The sequence below is a fragment of the Pongo abelii genome, chromosome 18, assembly GCF_028885655.2.
Source record: "Pongo abelii isolate AG06213 chromosome 18, NHGRI_mPonAbe1-v2.0_pri, whole genome shotgun sequence".
Classification (NCBI taxonomy): domain Eukaryota; kingdom Metazoa; phylum Chordata; class Mammalia; order Primates; family Hominidae; genus Pongo; species Pongo abelii.
In genome coordinates this window covers 16,934,879-16,955,454 of record NC_072003.2, presented here as the reverse complement: position 1 = coordinate 16,955,454, position 20,576 = coordinate 16,934,879, and the positions used below count along the sequence as shown (strand labels likewise).

Here is a 20,576-nt window from a genome sequence, read left to right as displayed (position 1 = left end):
ACCAGCCTGGTCAACATGGTGAAACCCCGTCTCTATTAAAAATACAAAAAAAATTAGCCAGGTGTGATGCTGTGTTCCTGCAATCCCAGCTACTCCGGAGGCTGAGGCAGCAGAATCGCTTGAACCTGGGAGGCGGAGGTTGCAGTGAGCTGAGATTGCTCCATTGCACTCCAGCCTGGGGGACAAGAGCAAAACTCAGTCTCAAAAAAGAAAATGAAAAAAAAGAATTATCATGTCTGCAATCTAGGAAAACACAATTCAGGAATAAAATAATATGTTAAATATACGTACACATAGAGAGAATATGAATATGAGAATGATAAAGGAAATGTAAAATGTTAGTAACTGATTAATCTGGGCAAAGGGCCTGTGCGATTCTTTGCACTGTTCTTGCAACTTTTCTACAAGTCTAGTGTTATGTCAAAATAAAAGGTATTCCAAAAAAATATGCTTGGGAAACCCTGCACCCAACTCTCGCTCCTGGAGATATACAATGTCCATTAGCGTGTTAAAGGCTCTGACAAGTCCTGCATAAGGGACCCTATTCAGTTTTTAGTGAGCAGATTTTCTTTGTCAGAATGCATGTTCATTTCACACAAAGGGGAATCATCCATATCCCTTTATCTAAACCTGTGGACATGCCAGTGTGAGATGCTGGAGTTGGAGCATCACTGGACTTGGGTGGAACTGAATCTACCTTGCAGTTTCATAGAAAGTGCTTGCCACTGCCCGCATGGTGTTCCCCAGGCCCTCACCCTCTTGAAGCGTCTCCTTCTGCTTCAGCCTTCCTGTGAGTGTCAGGAGGTGGGGCATCGTTGCCCAGCCAGCCACCGTGTGCCGGGTTTGGCTCTGGAAGGTCAGAATCCGGCCTCCCCTCCATTCCTCTGATGCCCTGAGGAGCAGCTGTGCTGTGTTCTGGTCCAGCAGTGCCTTGGAAAACAGCCAAATCCTAGGCAGTGAAGTAAGGGGGTTAAGATCATGGGCTTTGCAGTCAGGCAAACCTGGGTTCTAATCTCAATGATGCTGCCCACTAACAGGATGACCTGGGACAAGGACATAACCTCTCTGAGCATCAGTTTCTCCTTCTGCAAAGCGGAGAATAAAGTGGACATACTGATATCGAGCTTTTTTTTCTATTTTTATTTTTTTCCTAGGAGACAGAGTGACTCTGTCACCCAGGCTGGAGTACAGTGGCACGATCTCAGCTCACTGCAACCTCCGCCTCCTGGGTTCAAGCGATTCTCCTGTCTCAGCCTCCTGAGTAGCTGGGATTGCAGGGACCCGCCACAACAGCTGGCTAGTTTTTGTATTTTTAGTAGAGATGGGGTTTCACCACATTGCCCAGGCTGGTCTCGAACTCCTGACCTCAGGTGATCTGCCCGCCTTGGTCTCCCAAAGTGCTGAGATTACAGGCATGAGCTGCTGTGCCTGGCCTTGAACTGATATTGATATTGATACTGACAGGTACTCAACCAGGTATGAAACAGTGTGTTTGCTCCTATGGCCAGCTCTTCCCATACTCTCCTGCAAGGTGACTTTGCCACTCCTGCATTAACATGTGAGATCTATGTCCTCTCCCTTTGAATCAGGGCTGGCCTTGTGACCTACGTTTTGGTCAGTAGAATGTGGCAGAAATGACGCTGCAGAACTTTCAAGATTGGGCCCTAAGATCTGCAACTTTCACCTTCTCACGTGAATGCTGCCTCTTAGAACCCACCCATCTGGTAAGAAGTCTGACCAGCCTGAGACCGCCATGATGTGAGGAGGCCCAAGCAGCCACTTGAAAAGAGAGAGGGGGGTGCACATGGAAGAGCACCGAGGTGCCAGACATGCAAAGGAAGACTTCCTGGACTTCCCAGTCCACCCCCGTCCTCAGCCCATGCACACATCTGGCTGGGAACTGACTCAGCTGAAGGCTGATGTCAGCCAAGAGTCCCAGAGAATGACCACTGCCAAAGCCACACAGAACAGAACTGCCTAAGCCTTGTGTAAGTTCCTGACTCACAGAATCATGAGCAAACAAAATGGCTGTTCTTTAATCTCTGTGCTTTGGAGTAGCTTGTTATACAGCAACATCTAACCAACACACTCTGCCATGCACTGTGCACTTTAGACACATTGTCTGACTCCTTACAAAAGCCCTGTGAGTTTTGAGAATATTATGATCCCTAATACACAGATGAGGAAACAGGTAGAGAGAGAGTAATATGCCCAAAGCTCAAATAAGCAGTTAGCAGTACCTAAAGCATAGGGTTGTTTAGAATTAAACGAACTTCGGAATATAAGGTTCCTGCTCCAGGGTCATAATGAGTGATTGATAAATGTGAGAAAAGGAACAGCCCCAAGAAGCTTGCTGGTAAACTTGCTGGAAAATTGGGGCAGGGGACACAGTTCCTGTCATCACACAGTGAGTTCCTACATGACACCATTGGAGAGACTTCCCTTGACCTTCACCACCAGGAACAAGATCAGCCATGCATTTCATGGTACACAGCTGTGGACTGTGTGTGTGCACTTCCTGAGGGCCACTGCAAATACTACTACTTGTTGGTTTCTCTCTTTGCATTGGCTGCTAGGAAGCTCAGAGCCAAATCTTCAGCTGGGCTCTAAATAACACAGAGGAACTCATGGCATGAATTTTGTTTACTGAAACTACTTTGAGCAGCTTCCCATTTTTCCTATTTTTCTTTTCCCTTCCCCCTAGCTTCCTCGTGTATCTTTTTAAAATCTAGAACAAGGGTTGGAAAACTACAGCTTGTGGGCCAAAGTTGGCCCACCCCTTGTTTTTATAAATAAAGTTTTATTGGAGCACAATCATGCCCATTATTTATGAATTGTCTACAACACTCTTGTGTCGCAGTGGCAGGGTTGAGTAGTTGCAACAGAGACCATATGGCCCACAAAGCTGAAAATATTTCCCATCTGGCCTTTTACTGAGAGTTTGCCAACTCCTGATCTAGAACAAGGTACATTTTAATAATTTGCCTCAAATCCTTTTCAGACTGGGGATAAGGATGGGCAGGTGGACAGGTGAATGGACAGACAGCTGTGGTGACAATTCTGAGGACAAGGTTATCTAGGACCATGCCCACAGCCCAGGTCTCCTTAAATCCATGCCAAGGCTGCAACAAACATGGGATTGCAGAGGAAATATTTAGTGGAGACCCAGTTTGTACCAGAATGTGCAGTACTCAAAATAGCAGAATATTGTGATGTAATAGGAAATATATATTTGGTCTCTGCCCCTAATCCTTGACACAGAGCTCCTAATCCCTTGGAACTAGGGAGTCTCTTTTCTTGATAGGAGCATCTTTGGTTCTAATGAGGTGACTTTTGGTGGGTTCCTGGACAGGAACTGGTCAACAGAAAGATCAAGCCATGATTAGAGGTTGGAACTTTCAGCCCCACATCCCATCCTCTGAGAAGGGGAGAGGGACTGGAGATTGAGTTAATAAGCGGTCATGCCTGCATGATGAAGCCACCATAGAAATCCCTGAACCATGGGGTTCACAGAGAGCTTCTGGGCTGAACACACAGAGGGTGGTGAGCCCGGAGAGGGCAGGGAAGCCCAGCACCCCTTGCCCCATACCTTGCCCTAAGCGTCTCTTCCATCTGGCTGTTCTCAAATCATATCCTCTATAATCAATGAATAAATATACGTAAAATGTTTCCCTGAGTTCTGTGAGCCATTTTTACGAATGATCAGACACAAGATGGGAGGAGGTTATGGGGACCTCCAAGTTACAGCCAGTTGGTCAGGAGGCAGTGGAAGGCTCAGAAGCAGAGGGAGGACAGGAAGAGTCTATAGGAACCTCAGTGAGGGGGAGGATCCCTCCTCCAGGAAGCCCTCCCGAGCCACTCCAGCTCTTGAGCACTCACCAAGCACAGTGGGCAGCAGAACCTAGGTTCTTCCATTGTTATGAGAGCATTCATGGTATATAACACAAAGAATTATAATAGTCTATAAGTAATAATGTATAATAATGTATAAAGGGTGGCTCATGCCTGTAGTCCTGGCACGTTGGGACGCTAAGCCTGGAAAATTGCTTCAGGCCAGGAGTTCAAGACCAGCCTGAGCAACATAGCAAGACCCTGTTCCTACAAAAAAAGTACAAAAATTAGCCAGGTGTGGTGGTAAGCCTGTAGTTCCAGCTACTAGAGAGGCTGAGGGGAATGGTGTCTAAAGTTGGGGGCAGTCTTGCACACTTAACCTGTGGGGTCTGATGCTACCTCCAGGTATATAGAGTCAGAACTGAGATAATTTGTAGGACACCGAGTTAGTGTCCACCAGAGAATTGCTTGATGGGGAAAAAGACCCCCTTGCTCCTGGCCACAGAATTATCCTGTACTGAGCATTAAGAGGATAGGAGCAGAAAAGAGTTTGATTTTTCTGATTACACCTGCAGCAAAGATGGTAGCCAGCTATTGAGCATGCTCACTGGCCCTGGCTTTAGGAACTCACATGCAGGACTCAGTTCATCCTTAGGACAACCCTAAGAGGCAGGTGGAGAAACTGAGGCACAGAAGGGAGAGTGGTCCCAGAGGCAGCAGTGGCCGAGTTGGGACTTAAACCCAAGTGGTCACCCCTGGACCCTAGGCTCCTGAGCACCCCACCATAGTGGACACATAAGTAGGTAAATATATACTCAGACATGAGACCAGATGGAGATGCACGTTCCTTGGGATCACTAGTGATTTTTGTTTCATTCCTTTTTATGTGATTATTATTATTACTATTTTAGAGTCAGGCTCGTTTCACTGTCACCCAGGCTGGGCTGCAATGCTGCAATCATAGCTTGCTGCAGCCTCCAACTCCCAAGCTCAAGCAATCCTCTCACCTTAGCTTCCCGAGTAGCTGGGACTACAGGTGCATGCCACCACACCTGGCTATTTTTTTAAAAAAATTTTGTACAGATAGGGTCTATGTTGTCCAGACTGGTCTTGAATTCCTGAGCTCAAGCAATCCTTCCACCTCAGCCTCCTGAGTAGCTAGGACTACAGGTACACCCCCCACCACACCTGGCTAATTTTTTTTTATTTTTTGGAGAGATGGGGTCTTGCTATGTTGTGCAAGCTGCTCTTGAACTCCTGAACTCAAGCAATCCTCCTGCCTCGGCCTCCCAAAGCCCTGGGGTGTGACTCAAGGTGCCCAGCTCTTTATACATTATCCTTTAAGCCATCTACAATGAACACTCTCATAACAATTCAAAAAAGAAATAAAGGGTAAAAGTGAAAAACTGAATGCCACCTGCTTTTCATGTCCTCAGTGGCACCGATGGGGCTGACTTGGGTGTGGTCTCAGAGGGACAGAAGAGGGGCCTCTGAGTGAGGATTTCCCATGTCCCAGGACACCAACCTTTTGGCCTCTGTGGTGTCCCTGCCTCCTTGCAGGCCACCTGGGGACCATTACCTTGCTGGGGTGATCTTTCCATACAGCTGCAGCCGAACAGCCCTGGGGGCACTGAGGACAGCCTGGTGGAGAAGGACACTCACACCCCAGCCCCGGCTGCTCCTCCGAGTGTCCTGGCTGGCGTTGACCTCCAGCAGAACCAGCTCCTGGCCAGACATATGCACAGATAGACACCCATTGAGGCTGCGCACTCTGTAGCGCCCGGCAACTGCCTGCACCTGCAGGGAGGCAGGGGAGGGACAGGAAGGGTCTATGGGATCCTGGGTGTGGGGGAGGGCTGCCTCCTTCTCCAGGAAGCCCTCCTGAGCCACTCCAACTTTGAGCACTCACCAATCATGGTAGACAGCACACAATTAGTAGGCAAAACGAGACAGAGGGAGGAATGGAGGAGATAGCCTACCCTGGCTCCAGCTCCTGGCCCAGGGGTACAGTCCCATCTTGTTCTTTCCACCACATGTGAAACGGGAGTTCTTTTTGTACAAATGGGGAAACTGAGGCACTGAAAGCGTCACATATGCCACCTGAGTCTGCCTAGCTCTAAAACTCGTGCTGGTGCCTGAAGAGGGCTGGTAGGGGAAGCAGAGGACATCTTTGCAACTCCTCCACAGAAAAGGAGGCCCCATAGAGTGCCCCACGGGAACCAGAGGACCCAGAACTTCTGGGGTTCAAAGAGGATGGTATCTGGGTACCCAAGTGGTCAGGCTGGGGTGAACATGCAGCTAGCCCCAACAAGGGTACTGAAGGGAGCAGTGGAGGGGAGCAGTGGAGGGTGGGAGCAGAGAGGCCCAAGACTCCACCAGCTCCAAGGGACCTGAGCCTCTCCCTTTACTGATCTGGGCCTCAGTTTCCTCATCTGCAAAGCAGGTTTAGCCCCATGGTTCTCAATCCAGCCTGTGCATTACAATCACAGGAAAAGTTTTGTTTTTGTTTTTTGTCTTTTCTTTTCTGAGACAGAGTCTCGCTGTGTCACCCAGGATGGAGTGCAGTGGCGCGATCTCGGCTCACTGCAACCTCTGTCTCCCAGGTTCAAGCGATTCTCCTGCCTCAGCCTCCCGAGTAGCTGGGATTACAAGCGCCCACCACCATGCCCAGCTAATTTTTTTTTTTTTTGTATTTTTAGTAGAGATGGTGTTTCACCATGTTTCCCAGGTTGGTCTTGAACTCCTGACCTCAGGTGATCTGTCTGCCTCGACCTCCCAAAGTGCTGGGATTGCAGGTGTGAGCCACCATGCCTGGCCTGGAAAGGTTTTAAAAGAATGCCTGGTGCCTCCATAGATGAACTGCTGAATAAAACATGATACACCCAGACAATGGAATATTATCTAGTGCTAATATAAAATGAGCTATTAAGCTGAAAAAGACATGGAGGAAACTTAAATGTATGTTACTAAGTGAAAGAAGTCCATCTGAAAAGGCTGCATACTGTATTCCAACTCTATGACATTCTGGAAAAAGGCAAAACCACAGACACTAAGATCAGTGGTTGCCAGGGGGTGGAGTGTAGGAGGAGGGATGAAAAGGTAGAACCCAGAGGATTTTTTAGGGCAGGGAAACTGTTCTGAATGATGCCGTAACGGCAGATCCATGACATTATATGAATCTGTCAAAATCCATAGACTGGCAGGGCATGATGACTCACACCTGTAACCCCAGCACTTTGGAGACCAAGGCAGGAGGATTGCTGAAGGCCAAGAGTTGAGACCAGCCTGAGCAACAGAGCAATACCCGCATCTCCACAAAAAATTAAAACATTAGCTGAGCGTGGTGGCGTGCACCTGTAGTCCCAGCTACTCAGAAGGCTCTGGTGAAAGGATGGCTGGAGCCTGGGAGGGGGAGGCTGCAGTGAGCCATGATCATGTCACTGCTCTCCAGCCTGGGTGACAGAGTAAGACCGTGTCTTAAAAATTAAACTTAAAATTAATGTTTGAGCTGGGCACAGTAGCTCACACCAGTAATCCGAGCACTTTGGAAGGCCGGGGGCAGGCGGATCATTTGAGGTCAGCAGCTCAAGACCGGCCTGGCCAATGTAGCAAAATCCCATCTCTACTAAAAATACAAAAAATTAGCTGGGTGTGGTGGCACATGCCTGTAATCCCAGCTACTTGGGAGGCGGAGGCACTAGAATCGCTTGAACCCGGGAGGCAGAGGTTGCAGTGAGCCGAGATCATGCCACGGCACTCCAGCTTGGGTGACAGAGCGAGACTCGGTCTCAAAAAATACTAATGATAATAATGTTTGCACTCATTAGATGACCCAGCATCCAAGCTTCCAGGGTAACCCACCCCCACTCCCCGATGAGTTCGGGGGATCGATCACATGGGTTCTGAAACCAGAATGCCTGGGTTCCCACCCAAGATGTTCCACTGGTAAGCTCCATGATCTTGGGCAAGTCATACCACCTCTCTAAATCTCAGAGCCTCACCCACAAAATGGTACAACAGTGCTCCACACCCCCAACAACAGCATCATGAGGCAACCATGAGATAATCCACAAAGAGGGTTTAGAACAGAGCCTGCCACGCAATCATTCCACAGACATCAGCTCCTGGAACAAATGGTTAATATGATGACATTTCCTCCAATCTAAGATGCCAGCAGCTCTCAAATGGGCCGTGATCTCAGGGAACTCCACAAAAGCAAAAGGTTGCTAGTGAAACGGCGACCTGTGTCAATGTGAAGCTACAGACTGACTTCAGGGACATCAACTTGTGAAAGCTCATGCCTCTAAGAATAAGCAGTTCCCTCCATTCAGCCATTCAGAGCCATTCTCGGGCTCCATTCAACTTTCTAAAACCCAATACACAAGGAATGAACAGTAGGTGTTTAAAAAAATGCTATCAGGGCTAGGGGCAGTGGCTCATGCCTATAATCCCAGCACCTTGGGAGGCCAAGGGAAGAGGGTCGCTTGAGCCCAGGAGCTCAAGGCCAGGCTGGGCAACATAGCGAGACCCTGTCTCTGCCAAAAAAAAAAAAAGTACAAAAATTAGCTGGGTGTTGTGGCACGTGCCTGTGGTACCAGCTATTCAGGAGGCTGAGGTGGGAGGACTGCTTGACCCCAGGTAGTCAAGGCTGAAGTGAGCCGTGATTATGCCACTGCACTTCAGCCCAGCCAACAGAGTGAGATCCTGTCTCAAAAGAAATTTTAAAATGCTATCAGGCTAGGTGCAGTGGCTCATGCCTGTAATCTTAGCACTTTGGAAGGTTGAAGCAGAAAGACAGCTTGGGGCCAAGAGTTTAAAACCAGCCTGGGCAACATAGTGAGACCCCACCTCTAATTTTTTTTATTGCTATCAAATTAAAGGTCTGCCCCACGTCTTCTGAGGGCCTCATCCCTGTCAGGATTTCCTGTTTACACCTCCACATCCTTGAATTAGCCACCCCCTAATTCCTGTGCACACACCATGCACAGCCTGCTCAATGAAGCCACAAATTTGGTGGGGGGACAGGGCTCCCACCTGGATGTCTTTCTCTACCTCCAAAATACCCGGGTCAACAAAGCCCTCTTGAAGGATTACACGGCTTCTCCCAAGCCCCAATACAGGGCAGAGTTTGAAGGAAAACTCTGTTTCTGTCCATTTTCAAGAGTGAAATACGATCCTTCACCCCCTTCAGCCTAGACCATCACTTCCAAATGATGGATGTGGAAACCTCCCTGCCATCTGTTCTTGATTCTGCAGGGGCTGTTTGGCTAAGCACAACATTGCAAGTGTGGCCTCCCTCCCTCGGTCCCCCATCCTGCCTTCCTTCCGCCCATCTCCCAGTAGGCCAGCTGCTCAGAGACAAACCTTGGCAGGCAAGTCAAGGTCATCTCCAAGGGAGCAACGTCCATACCTGGAAGTTTGGAGGAAGTGTTGGTCCGTGGGGATGCGTGAGCCAGAAGAGAAATGCAAAGTCGGAGTCAGATCCATTCAGCTGGACCGAGGCCTGTTGCAGGGAGAGTTGAAGAGCGGTCAGAGGGAACAGAGAGAGAGATGCAGAACCCTAGGAGGTGGCTACTGGGCAAATGCATCCCAGAATATTCCCAAAGCTCAAACCAGAAACTTCTGTCCTCCCTCAGTGTTCTTCAGCCCTCAGTCTTACTCAGGCTGTGCTACAGTAAAAGGTTGCTTAGGAAGTGATGTCCTGGATGGGGGGCTGGGAAGACCACTCTGGGACCCCCTACTCCCTGCCATGGTGCCTGCTCATGCCTCCCACAGCCACACCACCTTCTACTTGACCGTGACCGTGAACCAGGCACTGTGCTACCAGGTTCACAATGACCGCCTCATTTAATCCTCAACACTGCTTTGCTGAGTTGCTGTTACCATCCCATTTCTCAGCTAGCAAAACTGAGGCTCAGTGGGATTCAGTAATTCACCCAAGGTTACACAGCTCGTTAACAGTGGAACTGGGAATTGAACTTGAACTTATATAACACTAAAAGCCCACTAGATTGAAAGCTCCTCAGAGACGGGAACAGAGATGGGGACAGAGTCACCCAGCAGAGATACAACCCATCCATGCTGAATGAATGCACATGAATGAACACGTCCATGGATGAACAAATGAACAGCCCTGAATGAGTAAATATACCTACAATGGCCGCTATATATTCACCAAACTGCATTTCCTTTTCTTCCTGGACATATAGCTAAAACTACATTTCCCAGCCTCCCTTGCAGCTAGGTGGGATCATGTGATGAGAACCCAGGCAGGAATGACCTTTCTACTTATGGGTCTGGCCCATAAAAGCCTCCTGCCTAATTCTCCACTCTCTGTCCCTCCATCTGCCTGCCAGGGCAGAGCCACAAGGTGGGGAGGCCTGGATCCTGAGAGACTGCATGGAGCAGAGCCAGGCTGAACTGCACATGAACACTGGCCTTTCACAAAGAGCCAAACATTTGTTTACAACAACAGTCCATGCATCCTGACTAATCACACACACACTGCCAAAATAAGGGCTGTGCTGTTGGCTCCCCAGGGTCATGTCTCCTGCCACCTCCTCAGACATCTCATACAGGGCACCTTCATTAAAGGTTATTAAGACCCAGCCTCCCTCGGCAAGGGAGCAGGACTCAGTCTCCTGACCTGGGATGTGACGTTGTGGTTGACGGCAGCTCGTGCATCCATGCCAAAGTTGAATGTTCCTTGGGGACTCTGTCTAAAGATGATGCCCCCATCCAAGCTCAGGGCCTGGGGGAAGCTCAGCTGGGAAGAAACAGACAACACCCTTGACTTCCGCTAACAGCCAAGCTGTGTGTGGAGGGCACAAACCAGGGTCTGCCCAACCTGGGGACCCGTACCTGGTAGGAATGGGCCAAGTCCAGGGCCACGCTGTGCCGGATTTCCCCACGCTGAGATCTGTCATGAAGCAAACCCTTCAAGTGCAGGACAACTTTCCGGTTGACTTTCAAAGTGGCCTCGACCTCCCTGTTCTTAGCCTGGGTGTGTGAGAACCAGAGGCACTGAGAGAGGTCTCGTCCCATCTCTACGTGCCTGCAGAAGCCACCCTGGGAATCCAGTGGTCAGAAGAAAGTGGTCCAAAAATTGATGGGTTATGGAGCAGTCTACACTCTTCCACTTATAGGGCAGGAAGTGGGGTTGGGTACACAGGAATGGTAAACTCCAGTGCCTAAAGGTAAGATTAGCAGGGTGGGCTTGATGGAACAAATGTGAATGTGTCTTGTTCAAAGAAAGTGCCTTGGGAGTAGTCTATTTGTTCATTGCCGTATTCCTAATACTTAGCACAGGTTTTAGCATGTAGCAGGTGCTCAATAAATATTTGGACAAATGCAGAATCACTAGTTACAACCTGAAACCCCAAGGTCAAAGCTGTGCTAGAGTGAAAGAATGAGTAATTCATAGTGGAGCTGGCAGAAGAACACTCATCCCACAATGACATCCATGTCCTCATCACTGGAACCTGTCAATATGGGACCTTTCATGGCAAAAGAGACTTTGCAGTGTGACTGGATTGAAGATCTTGACAGGAGGAGGTTATCCGGGTGGCCCTAAAGTAATCACAGGGATCCTATGAGAGGGAGGCAGGAGGGTCAGAGTCACACAGAGCCTGGAAGATGCCACGCTGTTGGCTTTGAAGGTGGAAGAAGGGGCCATGAGCCAAGGCATGCAGGCAGCTTCCACAAGCTGGAAAAGGAAAGGAAATGGACTCTCCTCTGGAGCCTCCAGAAGGAACACAGCCCTGCTAACACCTTGATTTTAGCCATGTGAGATCCATTTTCGGCTTCTGAATTCCAAAACTGTAAAATCTGTGGCGTTTTAAACCACTAAGATTGCAGCGATTTGTTATGGCAGCCACAGCAAACTAATACACAATTACTCCATCATTTATTCACTCAACAACCATTTAGCTTCTGCCACAGGCCAAGTACACAGTAGCACGTTGCCATCTTTTCCTACCCGTGTTGACTGAGAAGTTAAAAATGCCTGCCAAGGAGCTTTATCATTGCAGTGCATCTTTAAAGGGTGCTCGGCTTTACTTTAGAACCAAGATGGGGAAATAAGGGTCCAAGAGGGGAGAAAAATGTATGTCATTAAACAGCTTATTTTATTTTATTTTATATTTTATTTTATTTGAGAGACAGTCTCGCTCTGTCGCCCAGGCTGGAGTGCAGTGGCGTGATCTCGGCTCACTGCAACCTCCACCTCCCAGGTTCAAGCGATTCTCCTGCCTCAGCCTCCTGAGTAACTGGGATTACAGGCGCCCGCCACCATGCCTGGCTGATTTTTTTTGTATTTAGTAGGGATGGGGGTTTCATCACGTTGGTCAGGCTGGTCTCGAACTCCTGACCTCAAATGATCCGCCTTGCCTCGGCCTCCCAAAGTGCTAGTATTACAGGCGTAAGCCATCTCGCCCAGCCTAGACATGGTTTTAAAAAGAGCAGACAGCCAAATTATATGAAACTAAACGACTGCCATTTACTCAGTCAGAGCCTGTTGTTGTCAGCTGGGATTTGAGGCCTGGTGTGGTCACACCGTCTGATTTTCTTCTTATAAACCCTGGAAATCTGGATTTTACTCAAAATCTTCTGATTTTCAATGGTAGCAATTAATTTCCTTAAAAAAGTTAAATGCTAAGCAGACCAAACAAAACCCATCTGCAGGTTGAATTTGGCCCATGGCGCCAGCTCTGCAATCTCCGGTTTAAGAAACAGCAAACACCATCGGGAGCCACTTCTGCAGGTGTCTGAGGCTGTCATCCTGCCGTTTGTTTCTCCCTAGAAGCTCCAATAACTGTACTACCTTATCCCCAGGGAGCCACACGCAGCCTCGTTTAACTAATGATGAAGGGAGCCCCCAAGAAGGGTGGGTCTCAATGCTCAACAGCTGCCTGGTTCACCCTCCTTCCCAGGGGCTGTTGTGTATCTTCCAAAGAGAAACGGCCGGGCGAGGTGGTTCATAGCTGTAATCCCAGCACTTTGGGAGGCTGAGGTGGGGGGTATCACCTGAGGTCAGGAGCTCGAGACCAGCCTGGCCAACATGCAGAAACCCCATCTCTACTAAAAGTACAAAAATTAGCCGGGTGTGATCGTGGGCACCTGTAATCCCAGCTACTCGGGAGGCTGAGGCAGGAGAATCACTTGAACCCAGGAGGCAGAGGTTGCAATGAGCCAACATCGCGCAGCTGCACCCTAGCCTGGGCAACAGAGCAAGACTTGATCCTCAGTCTCAAAAAAAAAAAAAAAAAAAAAAAAAATGATGGGAGGGGTCTGTGCATGAATCTGGCACATGGAAGTTGCAGTGAGCTGAGATCAAGTCACTGCACTCCAAACTCCAGCCTAGACAACAGAGTGAGACTCTGTCTAAAAAAAAAAAAAAAAAAAAAGAGAGAGAGAGAGAAACAATGACTATCTTCCTTGTACACAGTAGATGCTCCATAAATGCTTGCTGAAAAATACGGTGCTTTCCCAGAATATCAACTCCTCCTAGAGGTGTCAGGAAGAAGACCTGGATAGGGTTCTAGTAGGCATTTTACAACACTACACTGTAATCCTCACAGCCACTGTGTAGAGATAAGCACTGCTGCTCCCATTCTGCACACAAGGAAACTCAGGTCCAGAGACATGAAATAATTTGCCAAGGACACACAGGCAAAAACAAGTTTCACCCCTAGGGAGCCACATGTCAAGACCCTCAGCCAGGTGTGGCGACTCTTATCTGTAATCCCAACACTTTTTTTGAGACCAAGTCTCTCTCTGTCACCCAGGCTGGAGTGTAGTGGTGGGATCTTGGCTCACTGCAACCTCCGCCTCCCAGGTTCAAGTGATTCTTGAGCCTCAGCCTCCCGAGTAGCTGGGATTACAGTCACCCGCCACTATGCCCAGCCAATTTTTATAGTTTTCTAAGTAGAGATGGGGTTTTACCATGTTGGCCAGGCTGGTCTCGAATGCCTGACCTCAAGTGATCCACCCACCTTGGCTTCCTAAAATGCTGGGATTACATGTGTGAGCCACGACACCTGGCCTAATCCCAGCACTTTGGAAGGTGAGGCAGGAGGATCCCCTGAATCCAACAGATCAAGACCAGCCTGGGAAACATAGTGAGACCTCCATCTCTACAACAAATTTTAAAATGAGCTGGGTGTGGTGGTGCACACTTGTGGTCTCAGCTACTTAGGAGGCTGAGGTGTGAGGATCACTTGAGCTTGGGAGGTCAATGCTGCAGTGAGTGAGCCATGATCGTGCCCCTGCACTCCAGCCTGGGTGACAGAGCAAGACCCTGCCTCAAAAAAGACCCTCTAAGTCAGGGGCCAGCAACTACAGCCCCTGGTCTAAATGTGGCCTGTTTTTGCAAGTGAAGCCCTGTTGGGACACAGCCACGCCCATTCATTACGTATTATTCACCGTGCTCTTGAATTGTAACGACAGTTATGAGTCAACAAGATCTGAACCATGTGGCCCATGAAGCCTAAACTAGTTACTATCTGGTTCTTTCCAGAAAAGTTTGTTGACCTCTGCTCTGGATCCTGGCATGCAACGGGTGTTAAACAGCATCATGGCAGCAAGTATTCATTGAGCACCTACTGTATACCAAGCCCTGTGGCTACGGTGGTAAAGTACTCATGGAGATCATGAGCTTTCCAGATTAGCAGACGAGCCAGGGATTGATGAATCACACAAAAATAGAACTGGGGCCAGGTACGGTGGTTCACACCTATAATCTCAGCATTTTGGAGGCCAAGATGGGAGGATCGCTTAGAGTCCAGGAGTTCAAGACCAGCCTGGGCAATATAGCAAGACTCTGTCTCTACTAAAAATAAAAATAAAAAATAACCAGGTGTGGGGGTAGTGTGTGCCTGTAGTCCCAGCTACTTGGTAGGCTGAGGTGGGAGGATCACTTAAGCCTAGGAGGACAAGGCTACAGTGAGCCGAGATTGTGCCATTGCACTCCAGCCTGGGTGACAGAGCGAGACTTTGTCTTAAAAAAAAAAAAAGAACTGGGATTTGTAATAGGTACTAAAGGCAAAAGATAAAGGGCAAGCTGGGTGCAGCGGTAATCCCAGCACTTTGGGAGGCCAAGGCGGGCAGATCACTTGAAGTCAGAAGTTTGATCCCAGCCTGGCCAACATGGTAAAACCCAGTCTCTACTAAAAATACACAAATTAGCCAGGAGTGGGAATGCACGTCTGTAATCCCAGCTACCCGGGAGGCTGAGGCAGGAGAATCACTTGAACCTAGGAGGCAGAGGTTGCAGTGAGCTGAGACTGCACCACTACACTACGGCTTGGGTGACAAAGTGAGACTCTTTCTCAAAAAAAAAAAAAAAAAAAAGGAAAGAAAAAGATATAAGGCATCGCTAGGGTAAGCAGGGGTGTGTGTGAGGTGGTCTGGGGGTCAGGCAAGAGGATGCTTGAGCTCAATCCTAAAAGATGAGTAGAAGGGAGGAGGCAAAGCTGAAGGAGAGGGTGACGGCTCCAGGCACACAGGACATGCAGAGGTCCCAAGGCAGGAAAGAGCCAGGCGAGGAAATGCAAAGAGGCTGGATGAGGCGGATGCAGGCCACGAAGCAGGGCTGAGGGGACAGGACTGGGGCTTTATCCCGAGAGGGGCTGTCAGAGTTTGAGAGCATGTGGGTGGCAGGGTTGTGCTGGCCTTTAGAAAATCTCCCTCTGACTGTCACATAGACTGTACTAGGGAGGACCAAATGAAACAGAACCCAGGCAGGTAAACCTTTTTTTTTTTTTTTTTTTTTTTTTTTTTGAGGCAGTGTCTCACTCTGTTGCCCGGGCTGGAGTGCAGTGGCGCGATCTCGGCTCACTGCAACCTCCACCTCCTGGGGTCTCCTGCCTCAGCCTCTGGAGTAGCTGGGACTGCAGGTACCCACCACCACGCCCAGCTAGTTTTTATATTTTTAGTAGACACGGGGTTTCACCATGTTAGCCAGGGTGGTCTCGAACTCCTGACCTCAGGTGATCTGCCCTCCCGCCTTGGCCTCCCAAAGTGCTAGGATTACAGGTATGAGCCACCACACCTGTCCAGGAGAACTTTGTGTGTGTGTGTGGTTCGGGGGCCGGGGAGTGGTGTCTGAGTCTTGCTCTGTTGCCCAGGCTGGAATGCAATGGTGCAATCATGGCTCACTGAAGCCTCAACTTCTTGGGCTTAATCAGATCCTCCTGCCTCAGCCTCCCCAGTAGCTGGGACTACAAGCACATGCCACCATGCCTGGCTAATGAAACAAATTTTTTTTTTCTTTTGTAGAAACGGGGTTTCCATACGTTGCCCAGACGGATCTCAAACTCCTGGTCTTAAGCGATCTTCCCACCTCAGCCTCCTGAGTAGCTAAGATTACAGGTGTGAGCCACTGCACTCAGCCCAGATAACATGTTTTTAATCCTACCGAGAGATGATAGCAACTTGAACCAGGGCTGAGTGGGGTGCAAAGGTCTCTGGGGTCTCCACTCTTACCGTCTGATTCCAAGTAACCAGGCACCCCTCTGTGTTCCTGGGGATGACTTTGCCATCATATGGATGTGTCAGACCTGCACAGACCTGGGAGGGACAACCACATACATGTACACACGCATGCAAGGAGTGAGGAGGCAGCTGGGGCCTTCCTCTGGCTCTCAGGCCCCTTCCCGGCTATGCCCTGGACCCACTCACATAGGGGTGTCCGGCCTGGCAGCCCAGGACCACGGTTTGCAGGGTTTCCTCTCGGCCATTCAGGACAACCCTAGTCTCCAGGGAATAGCGCTGGTGTCGCCTATCAGCCGTGAAGGTCTCCTGCAGGAGGAGGCTCTGCGGGATGGGCAGGTGCAAGGGGTGCCTGGTGTGCAGAGGGAAAAACAGGTCAAAGCCATTAAAGCAGCTGGCAGTGTTGGGGGACAATTGTGCCCCACGGTCTCAGCCTGGGCCTGTCACGAGCTTGCAGAGTTAAGACTCTGCCACAGAGAAGAGAACATCAGGACACCTGGCAGCCCTGTGCTTTACAATTTGGCATCCAGAACCCTTCACTACCTCACTGCGTCAGCGAAGTGGGCATGGCTGGGGTCCCCGTCACCACTTGACAGCAAAGACCCAAGGGGATAGACGACACACAGCATCTGGTGTCACACAGACTGGGACTAGAATCCAGGCACGGTCTTTCACTAGCTGTGTGACCTTGGGAAAAGGACTTGACTGCTCTGTGCCTCACTTTCCCCATCTGTAAAACGGAGGCTAAAATAATACTGATCGGACACAGTGGTTGGGATTAAAAATAACATACATGAAATGAACGCAAGCTCCCCAAGGGCAAAGGTTTCTGACGCTCCAGTTCTCTGCCATTTTCCACATGCCCAGAAGAGCACTTGGTCCATAGCATGTGCTCAATGAATGTAAACAGGATAAAAACAAGAACGAACACTCTACAAACGATGCTGCTGTTCCTTTGTCATCACTGCTGCTGTTTAGGCTGTAGGTGACTTAACTAAGGCCACACAGCTGCTCAATGCATAGCCTGGAGTCCAAGATGGTTCTGCTCGTCCCAACCTCGTGCTGTTCCCTGCACACAGGGAACTGCTTTTTAATGAGCTCTGTCTCTAGGAAATGAGAAGACTCCCCAAGCAAGCTCCAGGCTAGGATGATGAGACTCTAACTTCTGCTCCCACCTCAGCAACTAATGGAGGGGGCGAGGAATGTGGGAGCTTTCAGGGGAGGTGGCTCTTCTCTGGGATTTGGGTTCCATCTGGGCCCCAGCAAGTCAGCAGGGATTCTCCAGGTAGCTCTGCCCATCCTTTTCCCCCTGGGGACCCTCCATGCTGCAGAAGGAGAAATGTGCAGGGGTGTCAGCTGAGGAGAAGGGGCGCACGCACCTAAGGAGCAAGGTCCCCCGTTTCTGGTACAACATCCTGTCTTGCCTCAGCTCCTCCAGCTCTCCCTCCAACTGCAGGCCCAGAGGCTGGCCCTGGGCACCAGTCCGCAGAGCCGTGAGCGACACCTGGGTCTTCCGGGGCTGCAACAATATCCAGGCTGAAGAGAGGGACGGGCCAGCAGGACCAAGCTGCAGACCTGCCTTGCAGGAAAGCAAAGGGTAGCCCCCCACAACCTGCCCATCACCCCCAGAAATGACTATCCGAGAACAGCTACTGAACTGGGCCATAGCCTCCACCCTGATCAGACCACAGGATCCCACCGGCGTACCACCACGGCTAGAACTCCCTAGGTACCTAGGGGGAACAAAGAACTTAGACTTCTCAGCTAAAGGATGCCAAGCTTTGCTCCTGGATCTGTGCTAAAGTGACCAGGGTCCATTTCACAGGCCAAGAAACTAAAGCCTGTCTGGGCATGGTGGCTCATGCCTGTAATCCCAGCACTTTGGGAGGCTGAGATGGGAGGGTAACTTGAGCCCAGGGCTTTAAGACCAGCCTGGGAAACAGCAATACCTCGTGTCTGCTAAAACAAAACAAACAAACAAACAAACAAAAGTCAGTGATGCATGGTGGCATGGGTGGCATGTGCCTATAGTTCTAACTACTTGGGAGACTGAGCGGGGAGGATCCTTTAAGTCCAGACGTTCGAGGCTGCAGTGAGCTATGACAGCATCACTGAACTCCAGCCTGGGCAACAGAATGAAACTGTCAAAGAATATATAAGAAAAGAAGGAAAAGGAAAAAGGAAAAGGAAAGAGAGAGAAATAGAGGCTCCAAGAGGCCCAATGTCACAGGCCAAGCCAGTAGCACAAAGCCCTTTTCCATCCCAAGCAGGGAGAGAGGTAGGAGACCCAGGTGAGGGATTCGGTGGTCTCTTGGCTGCACGGGCCTCCTGGGCTCTTACCCCCTCCAGGTGCCTGTAGGCCGCTGTTAGGTTCAGCTCCTGCTGGGGGCCTTTCAACCAGCAGTTCAGGATCTTACGGTCCTGGCTGTTCTCAGCATGGATCTCTCCCTGCACTGCCGCGTTCCAGGCTGACTCAAGTTCGCTCCAGCTGTGGAAGAGGCTCTGTGCCAAGACTGTCACTGTGGAAACCTGCAATGAGGTGAGGAGGGGGACCAAGGCCTTTGCACACCCTATTTCCTCCCCCGGGATACCCTTTCATCTCTTTCCTGCTTGGTGAACTCCTCTTCATCCCTCAAAACCCCTTCAATGCCATTTCTCTGAGGCCTAACCTGACTGGTGCAGGTAGGCTAGTTTTCTCTACAGGGCCTTGAGACAAGAAGAAAAACTCCTCTCTGTTGCCCCAACCCTGAGCAGAAATAATTTCCTTTCCTCCTCTTCAGTTTGGGGAGGGAATCTGATCTCGCTGGGCCGCGATTACTAGTAGCCAGGGTGTCTCTACCCTGAAGGGCACATGCTGGCAGGTGGCCTTCTCTCCCTGCACCATCACCATGGTCTTCGGGAGTCCTAGGAAGAGCTGGGTGTGATCTGGCTCGTTTTGGAGCTGGGGGAGGTAGGCCATTTGCAGCCACCACCCTGGCACAAGCCCTGCATGGGATGGTTCCCTGTTGGCCACCATCCTTTGTTCACACAACTCAGGGGTCTCACAAGGAGAAGTGACAAGGACAAGACAGGGTTTGGGCGTGGCTGAGCCTCCAACCCAACACCAGAACTTCATAACACTTTGTCCCATGTCACTGATCCTCAGTTCCCCACCATCAACTTCCCCATTTCCTAGGATGGCACTTCCATCCCGCCAGATGCTTGGGCCAAGACCTCAGAGCCATTTATTTCCTTTCCTTCACTCCTTCCTCACCACTAGTCCATCAGCAAATCTGGCATCTCCAGGATGTGGACACTTGCCGGCACCTCCACTGCCACCACCATGGGCCAGGCCGCCAGGCCCTCTGGTTGGGTGAAGGGCAGGGGCTGGCTAGTCGACCGCACCTCGCTCTCCTGTCTTGGCATCCTCTGCTACACAGAGGCCTCCTCATGGTCCCTAAGATTACCACCGCCCTTGACTCCAACCTGGTGCCACCCAGTCCTGCCTCAGAGGGGACTGTGCTGCCCTCGGATGAGCCCAATCAAGGCCCGGACCTTCCCCACATCCACGCATCACCCAGTGCAGGGGAAACAGTCCACCCGCCAGCCTCCCTCAGCCCTGCAGATGACACTCATGGCTTTTCTCCCAAACCTGTTCTTGCTTCTGCACCAAACGTGTGCAGAGAAGCAACATCATGACAGTCAGTAGTTGGCATCAAACCGACTTACGTCCTAGAAATTTTCACTCTGTTTTTTTGGCAAAAGCCGGATGTCCATCTGTTTCCAAAGTCCTGTTTGACTTGCTTTCCTATTTTATATTTCTCTCCCCGTCAGCTGCCAAGCAGAGATATGGGAAATCTAGATTTTCTTTTTTTAGGTCTAATTCTTCTACGTCACTTAGGAACTAAACTCTGATAGTTGTAGGCACTGGGAGGGCCAGACTTCACACATCTGTGAGCTGCTATCTGCCCACAGGCCTCAGCTTTTATCCGCCTCTGCACCAGAAAAAGATCTCAGTGGCAGGGGACCAGACATATGTTGGGGGCCGAGCACTGCTCACCCGGAGGTAGGTGGTAGCTGGGGTGTAAACCTGGATCTTGCCTTCCCTGTTGGGGCCCTGACTCCTGCAGGCCACGCTGACCACCAGGTCCTTTAGGGTCCAGGCCTTGCCCAGCGTTAGCTCCAGGACAGCTTGGAACACAGCTCGGTGTGGCCAGTATAGCCTGTGAGCTACAGAGACCATCAGCCATGGACTATCCAGGTTCAAGGCTCCTGCA

At 50.1% G+C, this 20,576-nt stretch overlaps 1 protein-coding gene across 1 annotated transcript in view; it reads right to left on the bottom strand.

The window, feature by feature from the left end:
* Positions 1–20,576, bottom strand: part of LOC129047196 (uncharacterized) — a 155,029-nt gene that overhangs the window by 57,365 nt on the left and 77,088 nt on the right. Inside the window, exons 29-38 of the mRNA XM_054534755.2 lie at positions 20,360–20,571; positions 18,661–18,849; positions 17,700–17,839; positions 16,510–16,672; positions 16,315–16,398; positions 10,693–10,830; positions 10,478–10,597; positions 9,242–9,334; positions 5,411–5,628; positions 756–949 (exon numbers count right to left, since the gene is read on the bottom strand). Of these exons, the coding sequence (XP_054390730.1) occupies positions 756–949; positions 5,411–5,628; positions 9,242–9,334; positions 10,478–10,597; positions 10,693–10,830; positions 16,315–16,398; positions 16,510–16,672; positions 17,700–17,839; positions 18,661–18,849; positions 20,360–20,571 (1,551 nt within the window). The remainder of the gene's footprint in view (positions 1–755; positions 950–5,410; positions 5,629–9,241; positions 9,335–10,477; positions 10,598–10,692; positions 10,831–16,314; positions 16,399–16,509; positions 16,673–17,699; positions 17,840–18,660; positions 18,850–20,359; positions 20,572–20,576) is intronic.